General features: G+C 41.0%; 1 protein-coding gene across 1 annotated transcript in view; it reads right to left on the bottom strand.

Moving 5' to 3' along the window:
* Positions 1 to 22,586, bottom strand: part of cadpsa (Ca2+-dependent activator protein for secretion a) — a 208,567-nt gene that overhangs the window by 62,608 nt on the left and 123,373 nt on the right. The window contains exons 14-17 of the mRNA XM_023424816.2: positions 16,734 to 16,835; positions 16,586 to 16,649; positions 16,242 to 16,365; positions 903 to 1,009 (exon numbers count right to left, since the gene is read on the bottom strand). Of these exons, the coding sequence (XP_023280584.1) occupies positions 903 to 1,009; positions 16,242 to 16,365; positions 16,586 to 16,649; positions 16,734 to 16,835 (397 nt within the window). The remainder of the gene's footprint in view (positions 1 to 902; positions 1,010 to 16,241; positions 16,366 to 16,585; positions 16,650 to 16,733; positions 16,836 to 22,586) is intronic.

Here is a 22,586-nt window from a genome sequence, read left to right on the forward strand (position 1 = left end):
TCAGACTGTTTCACAAAAATAAAGACTCATTTGTAGTCAAAAACATTAGACACCTTAACCCCAGGCTAACTCAGGCCTAAGACCAATGTTACCATGGTAACATAGTAATCAGTAACACCTGTGCTGAGCAATAGCACCCAACAACAAAAATCAGGGAATTATATGGCTCATAATTTGAGGTTTGCTAACATTGTTATGGAGAGAGCAAAGAGAAGGGAAAGAGTTTTTAGAAACTGCAGTAATTTTTTTTTCTAAATTTGATTTTTATTTTACTTCTTGTTGTTTCACTCTTCATTGAATTTCCCAAAAAAACATCCTAGTAAGTATTCCTCCAAAAGACAAACAGGTTCTGCTGAGGGCAAATGGAGCTGATCGGTTGGATGTGGTTCCTCTGTCTGCATTTTTTTTCTTTTGAAAAAAGTCTAAATTTACCCAGAATTCATTGTACCACAGTCTGTCTTGGGAAAACTGGCCCCTGCTGACAGACTGTCCTACCTGCAGTCTTGTTCAGTGATGTAATGTACTACCTGCACATGGACATTACATTGCTTAATTAGGCTACAGAGAAAACTGAACAAATTTGATGCTGCAAGATTAATGATTGATTTTAAAATGATAGAATGAGAGTTTTTTTTTTAGATGACCTCAGATAAATATGACATGGCTGTGATGAGGCTGATGGATCTCAGTAGCTGACACAAGCTAGCAGAGGGACAAACCAAGCTGCTCATATGTTTTAATCAGCCCCACCTACTGCTGGCTTTCACACGCAGCCAGCCATGAAACTACACTTCTGTGTGTGTGTGTGTGTGTGTGTGTGTGTGTGTGTGTGTGTGTGTGTGTGTGTGTGTGTGTGTGTGTGTGAGAGAGAGAGAGAGAGAGAGAGAGATATGCACACTAACCTCAGCATGGTGCTCCTCATTCTGCTGAAGGACCTCAATCACCAGCTCGGCCAGGCGAATGGTGTCCTCCAGCTTTTTGGCAGGAGTGACTAATCGGCCTACATTCTCTGGAGCACAAAGGGAAAAGGTTAGTTTGGGCAGCCTCCAAGTCTGATCAGCACTATCTGTTCTTTCTTAAACTGATACTGTGTGCATGCAACCTAAAGTGTATAAGAACATACCTGGTCTGATATATAAAGCTGATGCAGTATTTAGATTGTAAACAACATGCATGTTATCCTGCCTTCATCCAAACACCGGAGCTAAAGGATTAGGTCACTCACAAAGTGTGGATATACTGTAGCTGTTGCCTCAAATGTCCAGTGTATAGCCTCAGCCTAAATCATTGGGACAATCTCATGGTCATATTAAAAACACAATTATATAAATATCAAGTTGTTATAATTAGGGCTGGGTACTTTCAATTGTAACACTGAGAAGTTTCAATTACTTCCAAAGTTTGACTAATTGGCATCATAATAACTGTCTGCTATATTTTCTCAAGGCGACATTCATGAGTAACGTTAAACCCACTGCAGGTTTCACCCAGCCCTAGTTATAGTGTAACCCCAGCTCTACCACATAGTGTTTGATATCAACACTATCATAAGTGCTGAGTTGGTGGCTGGAGGTAGTGATCGCCTGTGGTATGGAGAGAATGAGTCACATCTTCATCGCTGTGACACAACAGTGATGACGTCATCCAGAGGAAACATGGGCATGAGGAGGGATGTAAACAGCATATACACTGAACACTCATCATGCAGTAATGTGGTGGGTATGTTGTGCTGACATGGGCAATTTTCACTTAGTCTAGTTTTATCTTTGACCATGGAATAATCATGATAATGCACCCATAGAAACACCTCCACTTCCCCCTCCATTATTCTAATGCATCAGGACACCACAACCTGCTTTATCACCGACAATAGAGTAGCAGGGAAGTTAGCAGGGTTGAACTGGACAGCCAGGGTTCAAAGATTAAAACATTTCCTACATTTGGATGACCTTGAAACTAGTCCAATCAACGAGGTTCAAATTCTGCTGTAGTGTCACTAGTGGCAGGGTGAAGATAGAGGTTGGGGGTGGATGAATTCAGCACTCTGAATCAATTCACTTTGAGATTTTCCATCAGTTATAGATCAATTCTGTCTCTATGGTGTGGTTTTGTGTTTCTGTCTGCAGCAATGAAGTGATATGAATATTCTACAAGTCTCAGCTCAGTCTGAAATCTCAATAGCAGAGGCTAACTAGATTAAAGCCCATTATATAAAGCATTACCCACAAAGCAACAAACGAGGATTCAAGTATGGAGGACCATGGATGTAACAAGGTCTCTGATTGGTTGGAGAGCTAACCAGTGGGTTTCCCAAGCACTGAAGCCCAGACTTACACAGAGAAGCTGAAAGGAGAAGCTAAATGACTAAGCTAATAGATTAGCTAATAGCAAAAGGAAAAGCAGCTGGAAAAAGGAAATGGAAATTGAAGAGGGAATCCAGCAATTCCCATTTTTGTGCTACCTTTTTTTCAAATTCTATTACTTATTCATGAATTAATAAATGTTTTTATAAATGGTTTATTTAAGGAGAGTTTTATGCTGTTTTTGTAAATATATTTTTTAAAGCTGAAGTATTTGTGGGTTGGGTCAACAAAAAACACAAGACTTCGACACAGGAGACTGGTGTTCGTTTCCCATGTGAAACCAAAGGTCAACGTTGTTTCTTATATCCATGACCGCGCCTCAACATTTACCACGTTTTTATCATTGTAACCATGGGGACAAAGGTCCTCCAACCTTAAGGAAGCACTTTAGCATTTTAACCCTTATGATCTTTTCTAAACCTCAGTAAACCATTCCACAACCTTAACCATGTGTTTATTATTGTTACCATGACAACAAAGGTCTGGTACACCTGATGCTGGTAATCTTTTATGTGTCATATTAGAGACTGGGTATCATAGACTGTAAATAAAGATGGATGTATCCTCCATGAAGTCACCCACAGGCTTATTAAGAGCAGTTTTGAAGCTCAGAGTGAGCTGCTCCACCGTCACCATATTGGCAGTGTCTGACTCCGCCCCTAACTCCTTGCTAATCTAAAAATGGTCAAAGAGGAGGGACGTGTGGAGCCAAGACTCCGGGTCATACCGGTTTGTGACACCCACCTTTCACTCAAAGAGGCCACGCCCTCAATTATACATAACTTAAAGCCTTGATAAAAAGTAAACAGGTGAGTTGTATAAACAGTTGTCATGAAGGCAGAAATTAGCTCTAGAGATCAAAAAAGTTTTTGTACCAGACTGTAAACATGTTTATTTCTGTTGTACTACTATACTACTTGGACATTTTAACATGGGAGTCTTTGGGGATTGACTCACTGTTGGGGCCAGACTCTAGTGGTCATTAGAGGAACTGCCGCTTTTGGTACTTTATGTTTCAGCCTCAGAGGTACTAGGGAAATGCGACCAATACAGTTGTTTAGGATGGAGGAGTTGTTGAATTAGAGTTCTATAATTGTGGGAAATTAGATTAACAGAATTTACTGTTTCACTTCTATTGACCTTTGTTTGGAAACCTGAAAGTTTAGCAGTGACTTTTGCACAATGCCTCACTTGTGCATTTGGTATGAAAGCAGGGTTAGGTCCTGTTGTGCCATGACTTGCTTTTACAACATGAGACTGCCTGACCTTGAAGATCCTCTGAAACTAACTTGCCTGCTCTTCCAATGATCAAAACAAAGACTGGTGAGCCTTCATTTAGAGAATCTAATTTGTGTCCCAACTCATATAGTGTATGAATTACATTATATAAGTGAAGCACATAAATAGAAACATAGCTATCACATTTTTAGCCTCTCTTCACTAACCTTCTTTAGACTTTAGATATACTAAAAAAGGCATTCTTGATCAAAACTAAGAAGTGTAATTTTTTTTTTAAATAATTGTTTTTTATTATCATCAAATTTCTTGTTGTTTTCCATTTTTTACTCCTGATTTGAAAAGTATTATATGAATAATCTTACTTTAAAATGTTAGAGTCATGATTGTGTTCAGTCCACCTCCTGGCAGAGCTCTTGTGGCCCGACAGCCCAGCGGGATGATGGGAGATGCTAACACGGATGAAAGCCTCCACAGAATGGAACTTTGTACTGGTTCAAAAGGGGGATTGTTAGGATCTAGTAATGTATGTCAAGTCAGAGCTGTTGTGGTTGGAAGAGTGGTTCTGGAAATGAAGGACAGATTGTTTCCTACAGTTATATGATATATAACCTCTTTTTTGGAGAATTGACTCATGGATTCAGTTAAGTGAAGGCAAATAGCCTCATTATGTTAAATGATAGGTTGACAAGTTCAAGTCTTTCTGAACATTCCCTATGCCAGCTTAGGTTTTGATGGTGATTATAAATCAACAATAAACTGGCATTTTATTGCATTTATAGCATTAAAGAACAAATAAATAGATGAATACATGAAAACACTGGCAGCCTTGGCACACTGAGATAATAGGGCACTGATTTTCACTATGATTATTTTGATTTTCACATTAAGGACCTTCTTTTAGAAAAAAAGTAATTTCTTAGATTGAAATGTTTTAAATGCCACCTGCATGCAAACAGTAGTTTCTTCCATGCTTAGATGCTCGCACTCTCTTTCTCATGTGTTAATTCTTGTTTACATCACACTTTACTGAATTTGTGTTAAGTCTTACTTATTTGTCCAATTCCAGCAGCTCAACAAAGGTTCCATCTTTATTCTTTGATTCAGAGTGATGAAATTCACCACATGGGGGGAAGACACTAATGCTGTCACAACGTTCCTGAAACATGTCCTGTAAAGTTTATGTTCTGATGCATCAGGGAGGTTGTGACAGGGTTTATGGCAGTATGGTTTAAGGTAGGCTGGGTACTTTCTGGTCAGGAACAGCAGAGGTTAGACATACAGTACAACGTCACCTGGATCCTTCAGTTTTTTCTGAGATTTCTCCACTGAGTGAGAGTTCAATTCAAAGAAAAAAAAAAAAAAAAGAATGGGTTGCAAGGATGGACAGAAGGTAGAGAGAGGTGGGAAAGTTTCAGGTAGAGGGTGTGAGAGAAGAGATCATTCAGTACAGGTAGTATAAAGCAGAAGTAATGTAAAACAGAAGTCAGAAATAAAGGTAAACGTTAGAGTGACTCTTCAGTATCAACACATTTGGCATATGAGCAGCCTCTGAGTCAAAAAGAAACAAAACACAAAGCATCTTCACTTAGACCCAAAATCCAATACGGCAAAATCTGAAAAAGCATAAAAATGTGTAAAAAAAAATGTAATTGTAATATATCAATACAAGCATTTAATGGTAGTTTCATTCAAAGACAGAGGCATGTTCACAATGGGAGTGTGTGACCTTTGCTTTGGTCAGTTTCTCTAACCTGGATCCAAAGACGTTTCACTCAAGGACTGAGAAGTGAATAAAATACCCTTTAAACACCTGCAGGATATGGGTGCCCTGTTTGAATGTACCATGATCTTACACACGTAAGAGGATTTACACACAAGCAAAGTAAAAATGCATTCAAGTCACAGACAGACAAAGAACAGGTGGTGTTGGCATCACAGACAACAAGCTCACGGAGATATCAGAATGTGTCTTGAGTGGCTGAGAGGCGACCTGAGTTTGAAACATATCAAGAAACTATAGGTGGACTTTACAGACTGATACAAACAAACCAAAGGACGACAGAAATGTGAGGTCCCTTGTAGCGGCTGGATGTGCATACTGGTCATAACAGGAAAATAAAAGTGCAGAGGTGAGGGGGTCGGGTGGGGTGGGGTGGGGGGATGAAGAGGGTACTCACGAATGGTTAAATCCATCACTTGAGACGCCAAGCAGAAGACAGGATGCTCATACATCTCTCTCTTTTTCCCTATAGAGAAAGAGGGAGGATACCGAGGCATGCGAAAAGGCCAGGGTCAGAGTGGATGAGCACAGAAGTCACTAGGGTTTGACCAATATGAGGTTTTCAAGGCCCAGGCCTGCACCATTGTTTAATGTCTTACAGTTTAACTAATTTAAAAATGTATTGTATCAAATGTGCAATATGTATCATTTTTAAATCTTAATATAGTATTAGCAAATTAATAAGAATGCTTTGGTATTATGAAAGATTTTAAAAGTGTATATATACATATATAATTTCTATTTGCTTTTTCCATTTAGTGTGTCATAACTAAATCAAAAATGTATGTTTTTGTCCTTAATGCCTGAATATATTGCTTTTCACTGTGACATGAATTTCCCATGGCACATTTGAATCAACACTGAAAACAAAGAGATGTATTACGTCTCAGTGTTGTCCAGCAGAATGAAGCACAGACCTGCCAAAACTAAATTTAAATCGTTGTCAAGCTTGCATGTGGAGAGAAGAAAGAGATTTTTATTTTTAAGAGGAAAAACAGTCAACTGCCCACTCACAGCTTTGGGGGCGGGACCATGGACATAACACTGACATGCAAGTATATCCAGCCACAGTATCGTTTCTACATTTATAGATTAATAAAATGTGGGTTTAATAGCACAATACGCAAACATTCAGGGAATTGTGGGTGGTGCCAAGTAACCCATTTTTCTAGAAAAAAATATATCATTGTGACATGATTATTGTTCTCACACAAACAGTTGCTAGAATCTTCTAAAGCCCTTTTCTGTCTTCTTTTTTGGATGTAATGTCTATTAATGCCACAACTACATCTCTGACTGTTCAGGCAAGTACGGTGGCTCTGACGACACCTCCGGTGGCAGCTCTGGAAACTACAGTGATGGCGGCACCAGTGATTGCTCCAATGACTGTTCCAGCAACTGCTCTGACAATAGCTTAGCTCAAAAAAAATGCAAATGCAAAGGCACCACTCCTCAAAAACCTCACATCTTGAAGCACCGTCAGTTTGTTCTGATAAAAAAGGGGGATTTTGCTGTACCTTTGTACATGTCCAAAAATGCACCTGGGGTATTAACCACCAAGTGTCTTGTCAGTTGGAAACATGCAATAGGGCATGTGACTATGCAGGAGAAGTGGGCTAGTGGGGTTTGACTGGGACTATGCTCAGTCCCTGTTGTACAGTCCTGTGGCGACCAATTCAGCTATTGTTCTCAATGAAAGGATCCTCACAGAGATGGTAGTGAACAAGTGGTTGAGCAAGGACACAGAGAGCGAGTATTTCAGTAGGAAGCTGGCTGCTGATACAGAAGGTGCACCACTGAGTGCTGAGGTGAACCTTGGCCAAGAACAGTGCCACATTTATTTTTCTGTGTTGAAACTACACATCCTCTCCTATTCCAAATTGGGGAGAGTCACAGTTTACTATGATGATACCAAAAACAAAGGGCACTTGAAAATCAAGCACCTTCATCAATCAAGGCCTGACTTTTTGTCATCAAGACTCTGCTGCCTCATTTTCAATTGAGGAAGCATCTGTGGTAGATGACACACAAGTTGAAAGTATTCATCTGTATCTCTCCCATAAAGCCCTGCCAAAAAACCTTCCAAATCACTCAGTATCCTAACGTCATCAAAGGATATGCCAAGGCACTTGGTTCTGCAGCACAACTACTGCCAGAAGTGTCTTTCTGAACGAATTACCATATCCAAAAGCCAAGATTATCACAGTCACTGTGATTGTATTTGAATTGCATGGACCCTGCAGCTGTTCTATCATGGTTACTATTGACTGTGCATTCAGTTACATTTGTTGCTGACTGTCTGCAGTTAAAAATGATGGATTTGCTTCACAAAGACACTTCCAGGGATCTGCTTGGCTGAATTCTCTGCCAGTGTTGTCAACATGTTAGCAAGCTAGTGTTACCTTACAGTAAACAACTGGTTTAAGGAGGAGGGCAAGTTCATACCAAGAGATAGCTGCAAGGTAGATAACTACAACAGAGTGTCAGACTATAGGAAGTGACTGGTAATAAGAATGAAAAGAGAAGAACAAACTTATAACTGTTGATTTTTCTGTCAATGTTCAGACTTTTGTCTCTATGTGGCTGGTTCTTTTAAAGACTGACATAAGCTGTGTCCCAATTCAGGGGCCACATCCTGGAGAGGACGCCATACATGAAAGATGCAGCAGTTAGGAGAGACCCACTGTGACAAGTCCTTATAATGCTGTAAGATATTTATACAACTGGCTAAACGTTGGCCTTCTAGACTTTCTGCTTTCATCAAATGATGTTATGGACTGCAACATTCATCCATCATGTATTTGATCCAATGTGATGCATCCATCCATCACATTGTGTCTATGCTAGCTATTTATAGAGATCATTAGCTTATCCTCCATTAACCTAGCAATTTACTAAGGCTAGCTTGCTAACACTACTTAGCTTAGCTGTCAACATTTAGCGAGAAGAAGATCCCTGTGTGCCCCAAGTGTCTGTCTGTAAAGCCTCCTGCAGCACAATGTGGCTGGCCCACAGGAAAGAAGTTTAATGTGAAAGGCTGCGATTGGACAGTGTTGTTGTTTTTCATTTTGGAGTGAACTGTGCCTCTCCATCTAAACAAAGAAAGGCTCATGAATAAAACTAATGACAGTGGTTTGTATTTAGTTTTCCACTGGACAACACAAAAATGCAATATACCTGCTCACTTTGTTCACAGTATTGTGATTTGATTTTAATGTGGTATTGAATATTATCACTATGAAAAACAATTCAGCTATTAGACATAAGATTTTACATATAAATAGATAGTATTTGTTAAGCTTTACCAGGGAGGAAGTAATTTTTCTACAGACCTCTGTGATCTGAAAATACCAGAAACTTTAGCTGTGTTTGCAGAGAACAGCATAATGACATGAACAAATCTAAAAGCTATGTGAAATAAATATAATACAGCAAAATTTTCAAAAATCGAATTTGCATTTTAATAAGAAAATTGTTATGTTGTTGGTTTATGGGGCACTAAGTTTCTAGATATTACATGGTTTTGTTAGTTAACCATAATAATACTCATGTATCAAAATGAATTGAGTAATGTCATAGCAAGTAATTAATAAATTAGAATGCTACATGAAGCACATTTTACAGTTTTAAAATATGTCATCAAACTGCATCAAATCTGAATTGGATGATGGTGATTGTCCACATTGTCCATGATTGTCACTGAGAGGCCAAAGTCAGAAAAACAACACATCAATCTAACCTTGGAGTTTACAGTTTCCAGGCTCTGTTTTTAGCCAGTTAGGGTTAGGTATCTGAGACTTTGCAAGTCAACAGCGTGAGCAAGACAGCATTGCCCATGTTACCGTGAGAGACAGATACCAGAGTACAAGCAGACTGTTTCCATGCATGTGTGTCTGGGGTTCAAAAATTATGGGCTGTCTATACAGGATCAACCATTCGTTCTGCAAAGCAGAGGTAAAATCTGAAATATCAGTTTTTCCCATAGGTTAAGAAGCCCACCAGTATGAAGGGAAGGGATTTTGGGGATAATCAACAATCACAACTGAGATACTAAGGTTCAGTGTTTCCCATATATTGATTAATGTGTGGTGGCCCACCACAATATCAACTGCCAAATATTGATTTTCTATTGTTTTTTATCTATTGCAAATGGGTAAAATCTTATTTCAATGTAGAGCTGTGCACAGCGCATAGTTTCGCTCTGCCCTCCTTTCCCCGCTCCTCCTCTCTTTCATTAGATGTGTCCCAACTGTAGATTGTAAATACTGACTCTGCCCCTAACTCCCAGCTAATACAAAAGTGAGCCAAGTGGTGGGGCGTGTGTGGAGCCAAGACTTCGGTGCATGATGGTTTAGATAGATAGATAGATAGATAGATAGATAGATAGATAGATAGATAGATAGATAGATAGATAGATAGATAGATAGATACTTTATTTATCCTAATAACAGTGGCAAGCGTATGCCCCGGTTAGTATCATGAGCACAGTAGGGAGTCTTGCTCAAAGGCTAAACCAAGGCTAATTCATTTGCTGGCTAATTAGCTGTTAATGAGCTACATCCTAATTAGTGCTAAATTATAAATACAATGATACTAGAATTTCACTCACCTCAAAAATCATGAGCACAGACTTCCTCATGTCCTCTTAGTCAGTTAACTGACAAGTGAAATTATCCAAAAGGCACCAACACCACAAACATGGCACAATGAGAGACAGAGATCACAATGATGCCAAAGTGAGGTAATGCCTAGTAGGCAGCTAGCGGAAAGACACAGAGCAGCTAATCAAATGTAACGACACCCACCTGTCACTCAAAGAGGCCACGCCCTCAATTATGCATTTCTTTAAGCCTGTCACAGTTCTGCATCTCAGGTCACCTGCCTCACTTCAGCATTCCTTGTCATCCAGAACCCAGTCAGTAATTTTCCATTCACCCTGTTGTCCTGCACCTCCCTGTATTAGCTACTCCCACCACATCAAGCCAACTCTATTCACCTGGTCACACAGCTGCTCCTGATTACCCTCACCCAGTATACAAACCCCAGCCTTCCAGCCGTTCTTTGGCAGATCGTTCTTCTCTGTCACCGATGCAAGACTTTCCCACATTTGCCGTTTGGATCACCTGTTCCCGACTCAGCCTGTTTTTCGATTCCCCCTCATCGCCTGTTTTCCAGTACGCGACTAGCCTTTTGAACATGACCTTGAGACTCCTGAGAGTTGTATGCTGCATCTGGGTCTACCTCCGGCCCACTACAAAGCCTTAATAAAATGTAAACAGGTGAGTTATTTAAAAAATCACCCCTCATACAGTTGTCATGAAGGAAGAAAGGGTTTTTAATGTTTTTTAAAATCTGTTGGACCACAAAGCCCCTCCTCTGTGCACATTCTGAATCAAAACATGATCATGCATGGGAGAAAGGACTGTTTTTGGCTTATCCTCGCAGAGGAGACAGCTCGTCCATCCATCCATCCATTTTCTTTCACTTATCTGGGGTCAGGTCGCTGGGGGCAGTAGGCCTAGCAGGAGGTTCCAGGCATCCATCTCTCCACCAACGTTTTCCAGCTCCTCCTGGGGGATCTCAAGGCATCCCCAGGCCAGATGGGATATGTAATCCCTCCAGCGAGTTCAGGGTCTACCCCGGGGTCTCCTCCCAGTTGGAAATGTCCGGAAAACTTCCAAAGGAAGGCGCCCGGGAGGCATCCTTATCAGATGCCCAAACCACCTCAACTGGCTCCTTTTGACGTGAAGGCGCACCGACTGTACTCCAAGCTCCCTCCAGATGTCAGAGCTCCTCACCCTGTCTCTAAGGCTGAGCCCAGATGCCCTGAGGAGGAAACCTGTTTCAGCCACTTGCATCCGCAATCTCATTCTTCGGTCACTACCCACATGACCATAGGTGAGGGTTCAAACAAAGATCAACTGGAACGTAAATGGAGAGCCTTGCTTTTACTTGAACTCCTTCACTTGGGGTAGTAACTCAACCTCAACCCAAAGGGAGCAGTCAAATGATTTCCGGCTTAGAACCATGGCCTCAGTCCGAGACTGCTTGTGCAAGTGGATAAACATTAATGTTGATTATTAAACGCTGATGCTGAATTTAAAATATTCAATAGGGTTTGTCCTGAGGAGGTGCAAAGACAGTGTAGACCAGAGGCATTAGCCAAACAGAGTAGCAAGACACTTAATGGGACACACATGGAAAGCACCTGTGTTTAACTAAAATGTGGGAAATTTGTGTCTAATATTTTGAGGCTTCAACCAGTGCTGCTGAGACAGAGGGACGTAGGAGAGGAGGAGAACAACAGCAGCCAACATGCTGCTGTGGGAGAGCCAGCTAGGGCAGAAGCAGTTGGGAATGACAGGAAACACATAGATATTGTTTAGTTAAGTATTTGTCACAAAGTGATAAGCATCTAAAATATTTGCAGTGGAGCACTTTGTATACCGTATTATTTACCATATATAAAGCTCCTCCGCCCCCGTCAGCTACCACCACACATAGAATCTAATTCTGTGGGAAACACTGAGGCTCATCATCCTTGGTATCTTCAGAGAGGTGATGGTTTCTTTATAGACATCGTCTTAAATTATCCATTGGAAGTACTTTAGTGTTAATTGAACAACATTTTGGGAAATGTGCTTGTTTGCTGTTTTGTTTTCAGTGTGTATTATCTGACGTAGCTGAGTAACTCTTGACATGATCTGGCTTCATGTAGGTGAAACACTAGTTGGCTTTGATCAACAAGAGTTTCTATAAGTGAAATTTTAAGACAGTTAAGAAAAAGAATGACAGAGAGTGTCTAGGTGGACAAGATAGTCTTTGTATTTCTGTTATCTCTCATTTCTCATATGAATGCAATCAAACACAGGTTCGCTAGAGTGTGTCTGATGAGAATAGCGATATCAGACAGAGATTGGTCCTGTATGTTTAGCCTAGCTTAGCAATGGGGAAACAGTTAGCCTGGCTCCATAACAGTTAGCCACAATCTAACTATGGACAGGACTGGATCAGGGGTCGCTTTAATCCAATATTTTCCATCATTGACTGATTTTTTTTTAACATGGACAGAAAATCTGAAGGCCATCAGAACACTGAGGCCAATGTACTGTAACATTAGGTGGATCTCCTCTGAGCACCTGCAGCGTTTTGGCTGCTATGGTGGAGGATGATGCCCACTATGGCCTAGACCAAATATCTGCTGTCCGCATCCTCATTGCAGAATAGTTGATGACTTACATACCAACAGATATTGTATAGCAGCTCAGATGGGACATATTGGGAAATCCCTTTCTCGCCTTGTATTAGCTTTATCAAAGACACTTGAAACTGCTGGACTTGATATCTCAGCCCAGACCCTGAGTGATGTTTCATTCCAATCCTTTGCCTTCATGACCAGAGAGCTTGGCAGACCGATGTCTACAGCCAAATGTGGCTTGCTTAGTCACAGGCTTCATATGCCGCCTGTCATACCAGGTGGCAGCCTAACAACCACTTGAATGCAGTGTACAAGCGAACAAAGTCAGGCAACAGTTTGCTGATTCGTGGCAACCAACTCTGATCAAGCCAAGTCATACTTAGCCTGCGCTCAGAGTCCCTCAAAAACTTGATGCAAACCTGTGCAACATGGCCTCCCCCTGTTGGCTCCCTGCTCAGCCTGCTTATTGGGCACCAGGGGATAGAACATGAGGAATCCACCCACTGACCCCCCCCCAAACCACCAAAAGTGGTCCAGGCGTCTCAGCCAGTGGGAACTAGCCTTTGTTTCGAACTGGTTTTGACAACTCTCTCCAAGGATTACAGTTCAGGCACCAGCCCCCAAGGTTCAGTGGGGTCAGAATGACTGTTGTGAAGGACCTCCTGAGGCCTTTCGCCACTCAGGCAGAGGGCCCCACTTCTGAAGAGGGGCGCCATGAACTGGAGACAGTTCCATGCAGTTCAGCAGGTTCTACTCAACTTAATTGCTAGTTCTGAAGAAGGGTGGTAGTTTTTGCCAAATCTTAAATCTCAGACAGCTGAACCAGTTTTAAAAGTTATTCATTTTTACATGCTTTGCATTCAGGCACTCTCTAGCTCCTTTGATCTTAACCAGGTTCATTGTGGCAGTACTCTCTGATAGGCCAAGAGCAAACAGAGTTTTCCATATTTGAATGATTGCCTAATAAGTGTTCAAACCAAGGAGCATGCAGTTCAGCAGCACCCAGCATGACCAATCTGAGGCTCACCATCAACTTCAGTGTTGATGAAGGCCTTCTCTTTCCACGGGGGGTAGAGGACATTTTCAACCTCTTTTCTAAAGAGGCTAAACAGACTAGGTCTTGAGCCAAGGTGGAATGAAAGCAGTAACTGTCAGTGTAACAGTGTGTTCGTAGTAAACAAGGATTACTTGTGCAGCGGCAGTCCCTTGAATTCAATTTTTTTTCTGCTGGGAGAGGGAGGCATCTGATCTCAGATGTCTCCAGATTGCTTTTTATTTCTGCTACTATGATATGACATACTATTTGGTAGAGTTTTGTTAATGTATTGTACACACATAGCATCAAAACAGTTATCACAGTAAGCAAAGTAAAAGCCATTTGTGATTTAACTTTTTATCAGTTTTATTCAGCCTGCTTAATATGAGTGAAACATATTGTTTTAATCGAACTCGACACTAACAGATCATGTTAGTGTCACTACACTCCTGCAGCCTGAAAGGCGTGCAACATGCAATACTCAAAAATACTCAATAAATTTGGAAGCTGCAATATTAAAGTAAAGTAACACTTGCCCATTCGGCCATTATTTGGGACATGATGAACTAGACAAATTAAACAAATAACCAACGGGTACAGTGAGGATTTGTGGAATAACAAAAGTCCAGCCCTCATTATGAGGTTGCCAGGTGTGAGCTCTGTCTTGAATGGATTGGCGACCAGCTTGCAAATTAACAAGATACAACATCCAAGACATCTTTGGAGGTTGGAGGTGTTGATGGGTGTATTTTCCACTTTCTACTCAACTTTATTTCTAAAATAGGCTATACACAAGAGGACCTCTCTCTGTACTGGACACACAGGGAAACTGACGTCAACCTTTTTAATTCACTCTGGCTAAAACAGCAAATTTCCCAAATGTTCCTGTAGAAGTTTAGAGTTACATATACAGCAGCATAAGTGAAAATTAAACTTAAAGACCTCAAAATAAATAAATAAATAAAAATTCTGCCCTAAAGTAGGTACCAAATCAGTGTACTGACTCAGTTTGGGATATGTTTCAGAGGTCTGAAAAAATGTTTATGATGCCTACTAAAGAAAACTTGGACCATGCAACAGAAAAAATAAAACACTGAATTTCCACAAGGGGCAGTCCCATCATGTCTTGTTTATTGGCCTTCCTGTTTTCAAAGAGCAGCTAATGAGAAGCAGCAAAAGCCAATAGACAGTGAAAAGAGAGGAGTGAGTAGGGAAGTCATCAGATAGCGAGGAAAAGGAAAGCAGAGAAAAGAGAAAAAGAAGGAGCAACACTTCAGCTACTAGGAAGACCAAAGTGGGAGACAGAGGCAGTGTAGGACTCGGCTGAAAGAGAAGCTTAGGCATGGTGGACGAAGTCAGCATAAAGATTGAATTGAATGCATTTTTACTTACTGTACTTTTTCTACTAACATAGGCTGAAGATAAAGCAAAATAAACATAGCATTTGTCACTTAAAACAACCTTCGTGCCATTAAAGGAGCTATGTGTAAGTTTTGCTTTTGCTCCAAAGCCAATGTTAACTTCAGCAGAAGATAAGAATCCATCGATAGCAAAACAAGATGAATGTTTTCCACCTCTGGAGGCAGCTCTTAGTGAGTAAGGGAATTAAGTTTGATGCTGAACTTACGTTTCTTAACGTTTCTTCGAGATTGGTAAGTAAACAGCTGTTAATGCAACAGTGGCTAGGTAGCAACAACAAAATGTACAAATAGCTACTTTAAGTACACTAAAAAAGACAATAAGAGGTTCTGTCTGCAGCTGTGAAGAAAAACTTTGACGTTAGACTTTTTTTTCAAATTCATAATTGCATTGCAATAAGATAAACTATATTATTATTATGTATTATTATGTATAGCTGCCTCATTCTAAGGATTCTTATTAAAAGGAAACCTCTGTTGCATTTAGTGTTATGTTTTAACTTGCCAAAGTCAATCCCAAAGCAGGAAACCAGAATCTGAATATCCTATGTTCTAATGTCAACAGTTATATGAAAATGTTGCATTTGTCTAAAATGTTGTGTAATGTCTGAAATCATAATTTGACATTTGACAAATCCCACCTGAGCCTGGCAAAGGTAACATGACAGCTTAATTCCAAATATTCATTCCAACAGTTGGAAGCGGTGTTGTAGTTGAGTCATTAAACCTCAAGCCCGAGTCTCGTGTCCCGCATGTTCCAATCCGATCCAAGACCAAGTCACCAAATAAGAGTCCCATTCGAGTCCCATTCAAGTCCCTATTACCTGAATTCCAGTCACCTAAGAAGAGTCTAAGTCATATTCCTATTACCTTAGTCCAAGTCACCAAAGAAGAGTCTGTGTCACGTCCAAGTCAAGTCATGAGTCCTTGAAATAGGTATTCATGCTGGACTTGAGTACTACAACGCTGGTTGGAAGACTGTCAAGGTTTGAATGTCTACAAACCATGACTAAAAAACCCATACTGACCCATCAGTGTAACAATATCCTTGCTTGGTCAAATTTGGTGAATATGTGTTCTAATCCCACAATCATCTCTAAACTTTCTAATAATAACTACATAATATCACCAAATTTTACAAGCTCTGCTAAACGAGCTTTTTACTACTGTGCTAATAGAAAGGAGCAGTGAGGGAGCAGTGATTTACCTTCCAGTTTGGCGTACTCTGACAGGCGTTGGTAGTTCACCAGAGCTGCCTGCTCCAGGCACTTGTGAATCACAGCTTTGACTTCTTCTTGCGGAACAGGAGTAACAATATCTTTCATCAGAACCTAAAAATGAAAGACACATTGAGAATTTTTAATTTTCAGTGTAAAGAAAAACCGTACAATAACATGACATGATGAATGACGAGAAGTCTGGTCTGGAAAACTATTTTTGCATTAGAAGAAATTTGGAGACGTCATAAACAGAAAGTTGCCCTATTGCACACACATACTGCACACACAGAACCCAACTGATTCTGAACCAGTGTACTCTGTAAAGATTTACCCTTTCAAGCAAGGACAGAGTTGCTTTCAGTGCTCCCTCCGGTCGTCCAAATGGAAAGCAGTACCTGTGGAAGCAACACAGTGGATTTTCATTAGAACCGTAGGGCAGTCTGGTTTGGCACACGGTTCTTACTGTACATGGTTTCTACCTGAAGTGTGTAATCTGGTTTTCCAGAAGCACCCGTAGCCTCTCCTTGATCTCCTCGAAGCGCTCCTTCTCTTCCACAGTCACCGTGCCAATACCGTCTGGCCTGAAACACAGCAGCATGGACAACCATTGAAAGGTTCTGCAGTCTGTGTGTCAGCGCTGAGAAAAACCAAGTAAACCACCAACATACATAGCCATGATTTGTGTCGTTGAAATTGGTGAATATTGTTGGATATCAGTGTTTCATATTCATTTTCACAGAGAAAGTCATAGTGTCGGAATCAGATGAATGACACAGCCTCTCTGAATCTCCTCAGATCCTGGGAAAACAACAGAGCATGAGTGTGAGTCAGAGCTCAACAGCCAGATGACAGCCCCATGGGATTAATGTTAGTTCAGGTCCTGCACCCGACTTTATCCTTGCAGAATGTGAGTCCTGCTGCTTTCACATGGGGCGGTGTAGTCCAAATCTGGGTGCGGTTCACATAAAAGAATTCAGTGATATGAACTCTTTTCCGAAACTCGGGTTTGGAACAAGACAATTGTCCTGTGTCCACCTGTATGAAACCTGTTCTACAGAACTCAGTCCATACCCCCACAGGATATAGAGACATATTCTAGCCTCATTACTAGCAACTATAAACTGCCTCACTGATGTTTCAATACAGAAGCATACTGCAGGTCAATTAATTACAAATTAAGAAAAATTGGTGGGTTTTCTCTGTGTGCACACACATATTCACACGCAGTTTATTCTCTGTATCATCAGGAAATTAAAACTACTTACATTAGCTATGCTCAATTACATTTTTTATTATTATTATTGCATGTAGTGAGGGCTTCCTCAACAGCAAGTCATGAGGTTCACCGCATCATTGCATCATATTCTTCTTATCATTTCAACACAGGGATAGCAGTTACAGCTTTACAAGCAGGTGTGTGTATTTGTATCAGATGTGTTTTTATTGTTTGTGACATGGTTGGGTCAGGGTGGAGTGTGAGCAGAGTGCATGTGACAGAAGAGGCGCTGGAGTGGTGGCTATGACAGCATGACGAGAAGCAGGAGACACGACACTCTCCATCTCTCTCTCAATCCCCCAACCCACCCCTCCACCCCCACCTGCCCCCAACTCCCCTCCCTTTGACATGTCATTTCAGCAGACAGTGAGACACTGCATGTGTGTGTGTGTGTGTTACACTTGCTGCACTCCATGAGCGCTGTGTTTGATTTCGAAGGGTACCAGTTTGCTCAACATCAGCAGCGATCAGCTCATCCAGACTCCCCTCAGTTTTCATGGACATTTGAACAGACACTGTCAGTGTGCCACTGCCACCTGTAGGCCTCTGCTGCTTCAAACCATGATGCTGAGGAAGAAACGATGCATGAAGCAGAGGCTGTAGATTGGTAGTTTTGACCTCATCAGCAGTTTAACCAGAAAGATTTATCCTTCGTCATATTTTTTTTTTTTGGTAAACACAGAACTAACAGGAGGGTACAGAGGTTACAGGAGGTGTGAAAACGGCAACAAGAGGTACCTGCTTTAAGTTTTGAAAGTTACAGCAGGCTGTTCTTTGTATTAGTCAAATGAAAATGAATTATTTTGGATGAGTTTTCGGTTCCAGTGGTGCTTATTTCTTGCAGTTTTGGTTGGCTTTGCCGGTCCCTTTGTTTAGTTGCTGATGGTCAGATTAGAATTTGCAAGCGAAACACAAAAACTGGAAAGGAACTGTCATTTTAAAAATTCACAATAAGCAGCCATCTCACCTTTCACATTGTGACAGAAAATGAAATAAGAAAATTTCACACTAATTAACTCCTGCAGGGCTCTTTGTGTGTGCGTGTGTTTTTTTTTCCTCCAGCTGCGTGTTGTTCCTTGGCAGCTTCCTCATGTTTGCTTGACCAGATGACCTCACAGCTCCAATGACGACAACAAGCAAATGAGCCATCAGTGACAGACAGACGGCAAAGCCAGCAACACTTTCACATCTCCCTCTCTGTGCACATCCACACACAAGGCCTTAAGGTAGAAAACTATATAACATGAAATCTCCTGCAGTTTCAATTTTTAAAATTCTATTTTTTTAAAAAAATCAGCTTAAACTGGACATTATCCTCAGTCATGTGCAGAATACTGTTGTCCTTAGCTGGTTATTTACAGAATCCTTTCTTTCTTTCTACACTTTCATTTCAGGAGTTAATTATTCAAGAGTTTAATTAATTTGCTGATTAATCAATTTTTCCACTTATAGACTGGATTAACTCTTTTAATAACTGAATGATTATATAAGTCGCTTTCTAAGCAAAAATATTCATTGTAAAATATGTGGAATTTCAAAAGTACAATAAGTAAAATAAGTTTGATTTTTCTGTGTATGGTGTGTAATGTGTGTACCATATACTATGTATGTAAGAAATTTAAATGTTGCATCCAGGAAAACATGAATCCATCTTTATACATTACCATTTGAATTGTATATCTAATATTTAATATTAAATAATTCCAATATTTTCAATTCACACAATCTGTTTGAAGAACACATCTTCACTGGTGGTGAAGATTTAATTAATTAAATTAATTATTTTTGTTTGTATTTCATTCAGCAAAGTTAAAAGTCAAACAACTGAGGGAATAAGAGCAGAATCAGAAGTGGAATTAAAAACATAAAATCACACCAGAGGCAATGTAAAACATAACAGTAGCTAAGAGTTCATATGTATTTATGTATTTAAAGCCATTTCCTACACGTCAGTGTACATGGCGTCGACACTCAGCTGGACACAACTTAAATCCTGACACTTTAGCTGGCGACTGGGCAACCGAGTCCAACTTGGTGCACCTCCAGGCCAACAGGGCATTAGGAGGGGGTTTGGGTGGGTGGGTTTGGGCGGAGGGGAGGGGAGGGGGGTGAGGTGTGTACACAGGGGCAACCACACCAGTGTCAGCAGTGGATACATTCGGCCCGTCACACATGACAACCTGTCAACCTGTCATGCCTCCACCTCCAGGCACAATGGCTGGACTGACAGAGCAGGTCTCTGTTTGATGTGTGTGAATGTGGATGTGCAGATATGTAGGGCTCATTATTTTTGGATTTTAAGAAAAAAAAAATTCAAGATATGAATTTACATGCTGATGTATTTATTTCAAATACAAATAATAAACTTTTAAACAACTTTCTGATGCCTGAGTGTAAATTACTCACCTGTCCTGGCATACAGACTTTTCTAGGAAAAAAAGAATATGATAAACCTCCACATTTCTCTCTCTACAGATTTCAATCAAATTCCCTTTTTCCATCATATTTGTCTTAAATTTGTCCCTCTCTCTATTTTTTCTTTCTCTTGAAGCGACTGTTGTCCATCTGTCCATGCTGATCAGAAAAGGCCTCTGTCCTCAGTCACTGTTTGTCAGAAGGACAGAGGGAGGGAGGGCTGGATGGATGGATGGATGGATGGATGGATGGAGGATGGAGGGGAGCTGGAGGGTTGGGGGGAGGTGGAGGGGAGGTGGAGGGGAGGCACTGACAGACAACCCTCTCTGACCTTTGCCCTCAGCGCTGGAGTGGCCCTCGTCTATCTTTGTTACACTTCATCTGCAGACGGCCAACTGTTATGCTGACAGATTTGATGTCCGAACACATCACAGCAGATTAGACAGGAGGTAAATACTGCAACTTAGATAACAGGGTACATACTGGAGTACAGGCCAGATGACTCCTGTGTCACAATCCACCGAACCTTCAGGACATGACACCATTTGATCTCTGACTGAAAACTGCATCTCTAAAACCAAGTTTAAGAATATGCTACTGTGCCTAATTTATTTTTGTAATTTTTTCAGCTATTCAGCTTAGTCTTAGTTCTCAGAAGTCCATGTAGTTTCCATCATATCTAATCCTTTATTTAGTCATCAGAATTTTAGTTTATGGACTTGGAAAAGGCCTACGACCAGGGGGAGACTGTGGCAATATGAGGTTCCTGTGCCCATCGCTACGAGTCAAATACGTTCTCTGCTATTTGCAGATGATGTGGTTCTGTTGGCTTCATCAGACCATGACCTTCAGCATGCACAGAGGTGGTTTGCAGCCGAGTGTGAAGCAGCTGGGATGAGAGTCAGCACCCCTCGCATTTGAGGCCATTGTTCTCTGATGGAAAACGGTGGTCTGTTCAGGTTGGGACTGAGTTTCTGCCCCAAGTGCAAGAGTTTAAGTATCTCTGGGTGTTTTTCATGAGTGAGGGTAGGATGGAGATTGACAGGCTGTTCGACAGTAAATCAGACGATGTACAAAACTGTGGTGAAGAGTGAGTTAAATGGAAAACTTTTGTGGCAAAACTTTAGTTTAACCAGTCGATCTATGTTCCAACCCTCATCTGTGGTCATGAGCTCTGGGTAGTGAATGAAAGACTGAGATCACAGATACAAGTGGCTAAAATGAAGCTTAGTGAAAGTTCCTTGTGCATGCAAGTCACGCACACATCTATAAGCGCCATCTGCTCATTCATGTCTTCATCCAATCATAACTTTATACAGTGGCCTTCAGCCAATCACCTGTAAACTGTCAAACTTTCAAACTGTGTTCTCTCGCTCTGCTGTTCATTCATTTCAGCACCGTGAAAAATCTGCAACCCACCTCCACCCCTTCACCACCTTCACCATGGATGCAAGACCATCTCCAATCAAACTTTCCGATCAGAAGTTTCCCTCATGAAGATATCCCCGTCCTCAAGGTCCATTCCTCATCACTACCACCAGTGTCTAGGAGCCAGTGCCAGATTTCTCTAATTGGAAGGAACTTAAACCTATTGTTTAAGGTCAGATAATTGGAGGGAGATTGGAGTAGAGCTGCTGATCCTTCATGTCGAAAGGAGCCAGCTGAGGTGGTTTGGAAATCTGGTTGGGACACCTTCTGGACGGTCCACTGGAGGTCTTGCGGGCACGTCCAGGTGAGGAGATCCGGGGCAGACCCAGGACATGCTGGACAGATTATACATCTCATCGCGCCTGCTGTGTGATGTGTTGTGGGTAAGGCTTGAAAAATCAACAAGAATTGACTATCAAATCGCTTTGCCAGATAAGTTGCATGTGCTGTAGCCACTCCACTCCAAAATAAACAGACTTGTCTTAAAAGGTTAGCTTAGCCTAGTTAGCCTTTCAGTGGGGACCATTTGCAGGCAATGTCCCGTTATTGTGAGATGCTAATACATAACACCACTGCCTTTAGTATTAGGCTTTAACATCTCAGCGTTACCTCAATTTCTGTGTGATGCACCTTGAGGTTTTGTGGTATTCTAACAAGCGCAGGGCTTCTCACCCGACAGCACTCACCTTTTCTCTCTTCAGCGTTATGTTTGAAATGGGTCAAAATGTCAACCCATTTTTTTTGACCCAGCTCCACTGATGGAGCCTTATTCTTTTCCTTTGACCGTGTGTTGTCAGCGAAGACGATTCCAGTGTGTAGGAAGAGAAATGTGTAGTGCAGCCATTCGAAGGAGGATATTTGGATTTTATAATTATTTAAAATTCTAATAATTTTAGTCACCACTTCAGACACTGTAATTGTTTATTTTTATTATTTATATGTACAGGACCATTATTAACAGATAATTCAGGTGAATTCGCTTTGCCCCAATGTCCATTAAGTGGTTTTGATAACCAGGTCAAACCTAATTTGTTTCTGTGTCTGACCACTTGTGTTTGTTGAAAAAAAAACAGGAAAACTGGGATTTACAATTTTTCTGCATCTCCAGATCTCAGAAATTACGTTGGCAAGTTACAAATAAGAAAAACAGCTCAAACTTTTTTAAGAAGATATTCATCTTTTCCAGTCAATGAGATCACTTACCTTCTAGTTC

Source organism: Seriola lalandi, unplaced genomic scaffold, assembly GCF_002814215.2.
Source record: "Seriola lalandi dorsalis isolate HSWRI2012SDOR001 ecotype SW California unplaced genomic scaffold, Sedor1 jcf7180002054748, whole genome shotgun sequence".
In the NCBI taxonomy this organism is placed as follows: domain Eukaryota; kingdom Metazoa; phylum Chordata; class Actinopteri; order Carangiformes; family Carangidae; genus Seriola; species Seriola lalandi.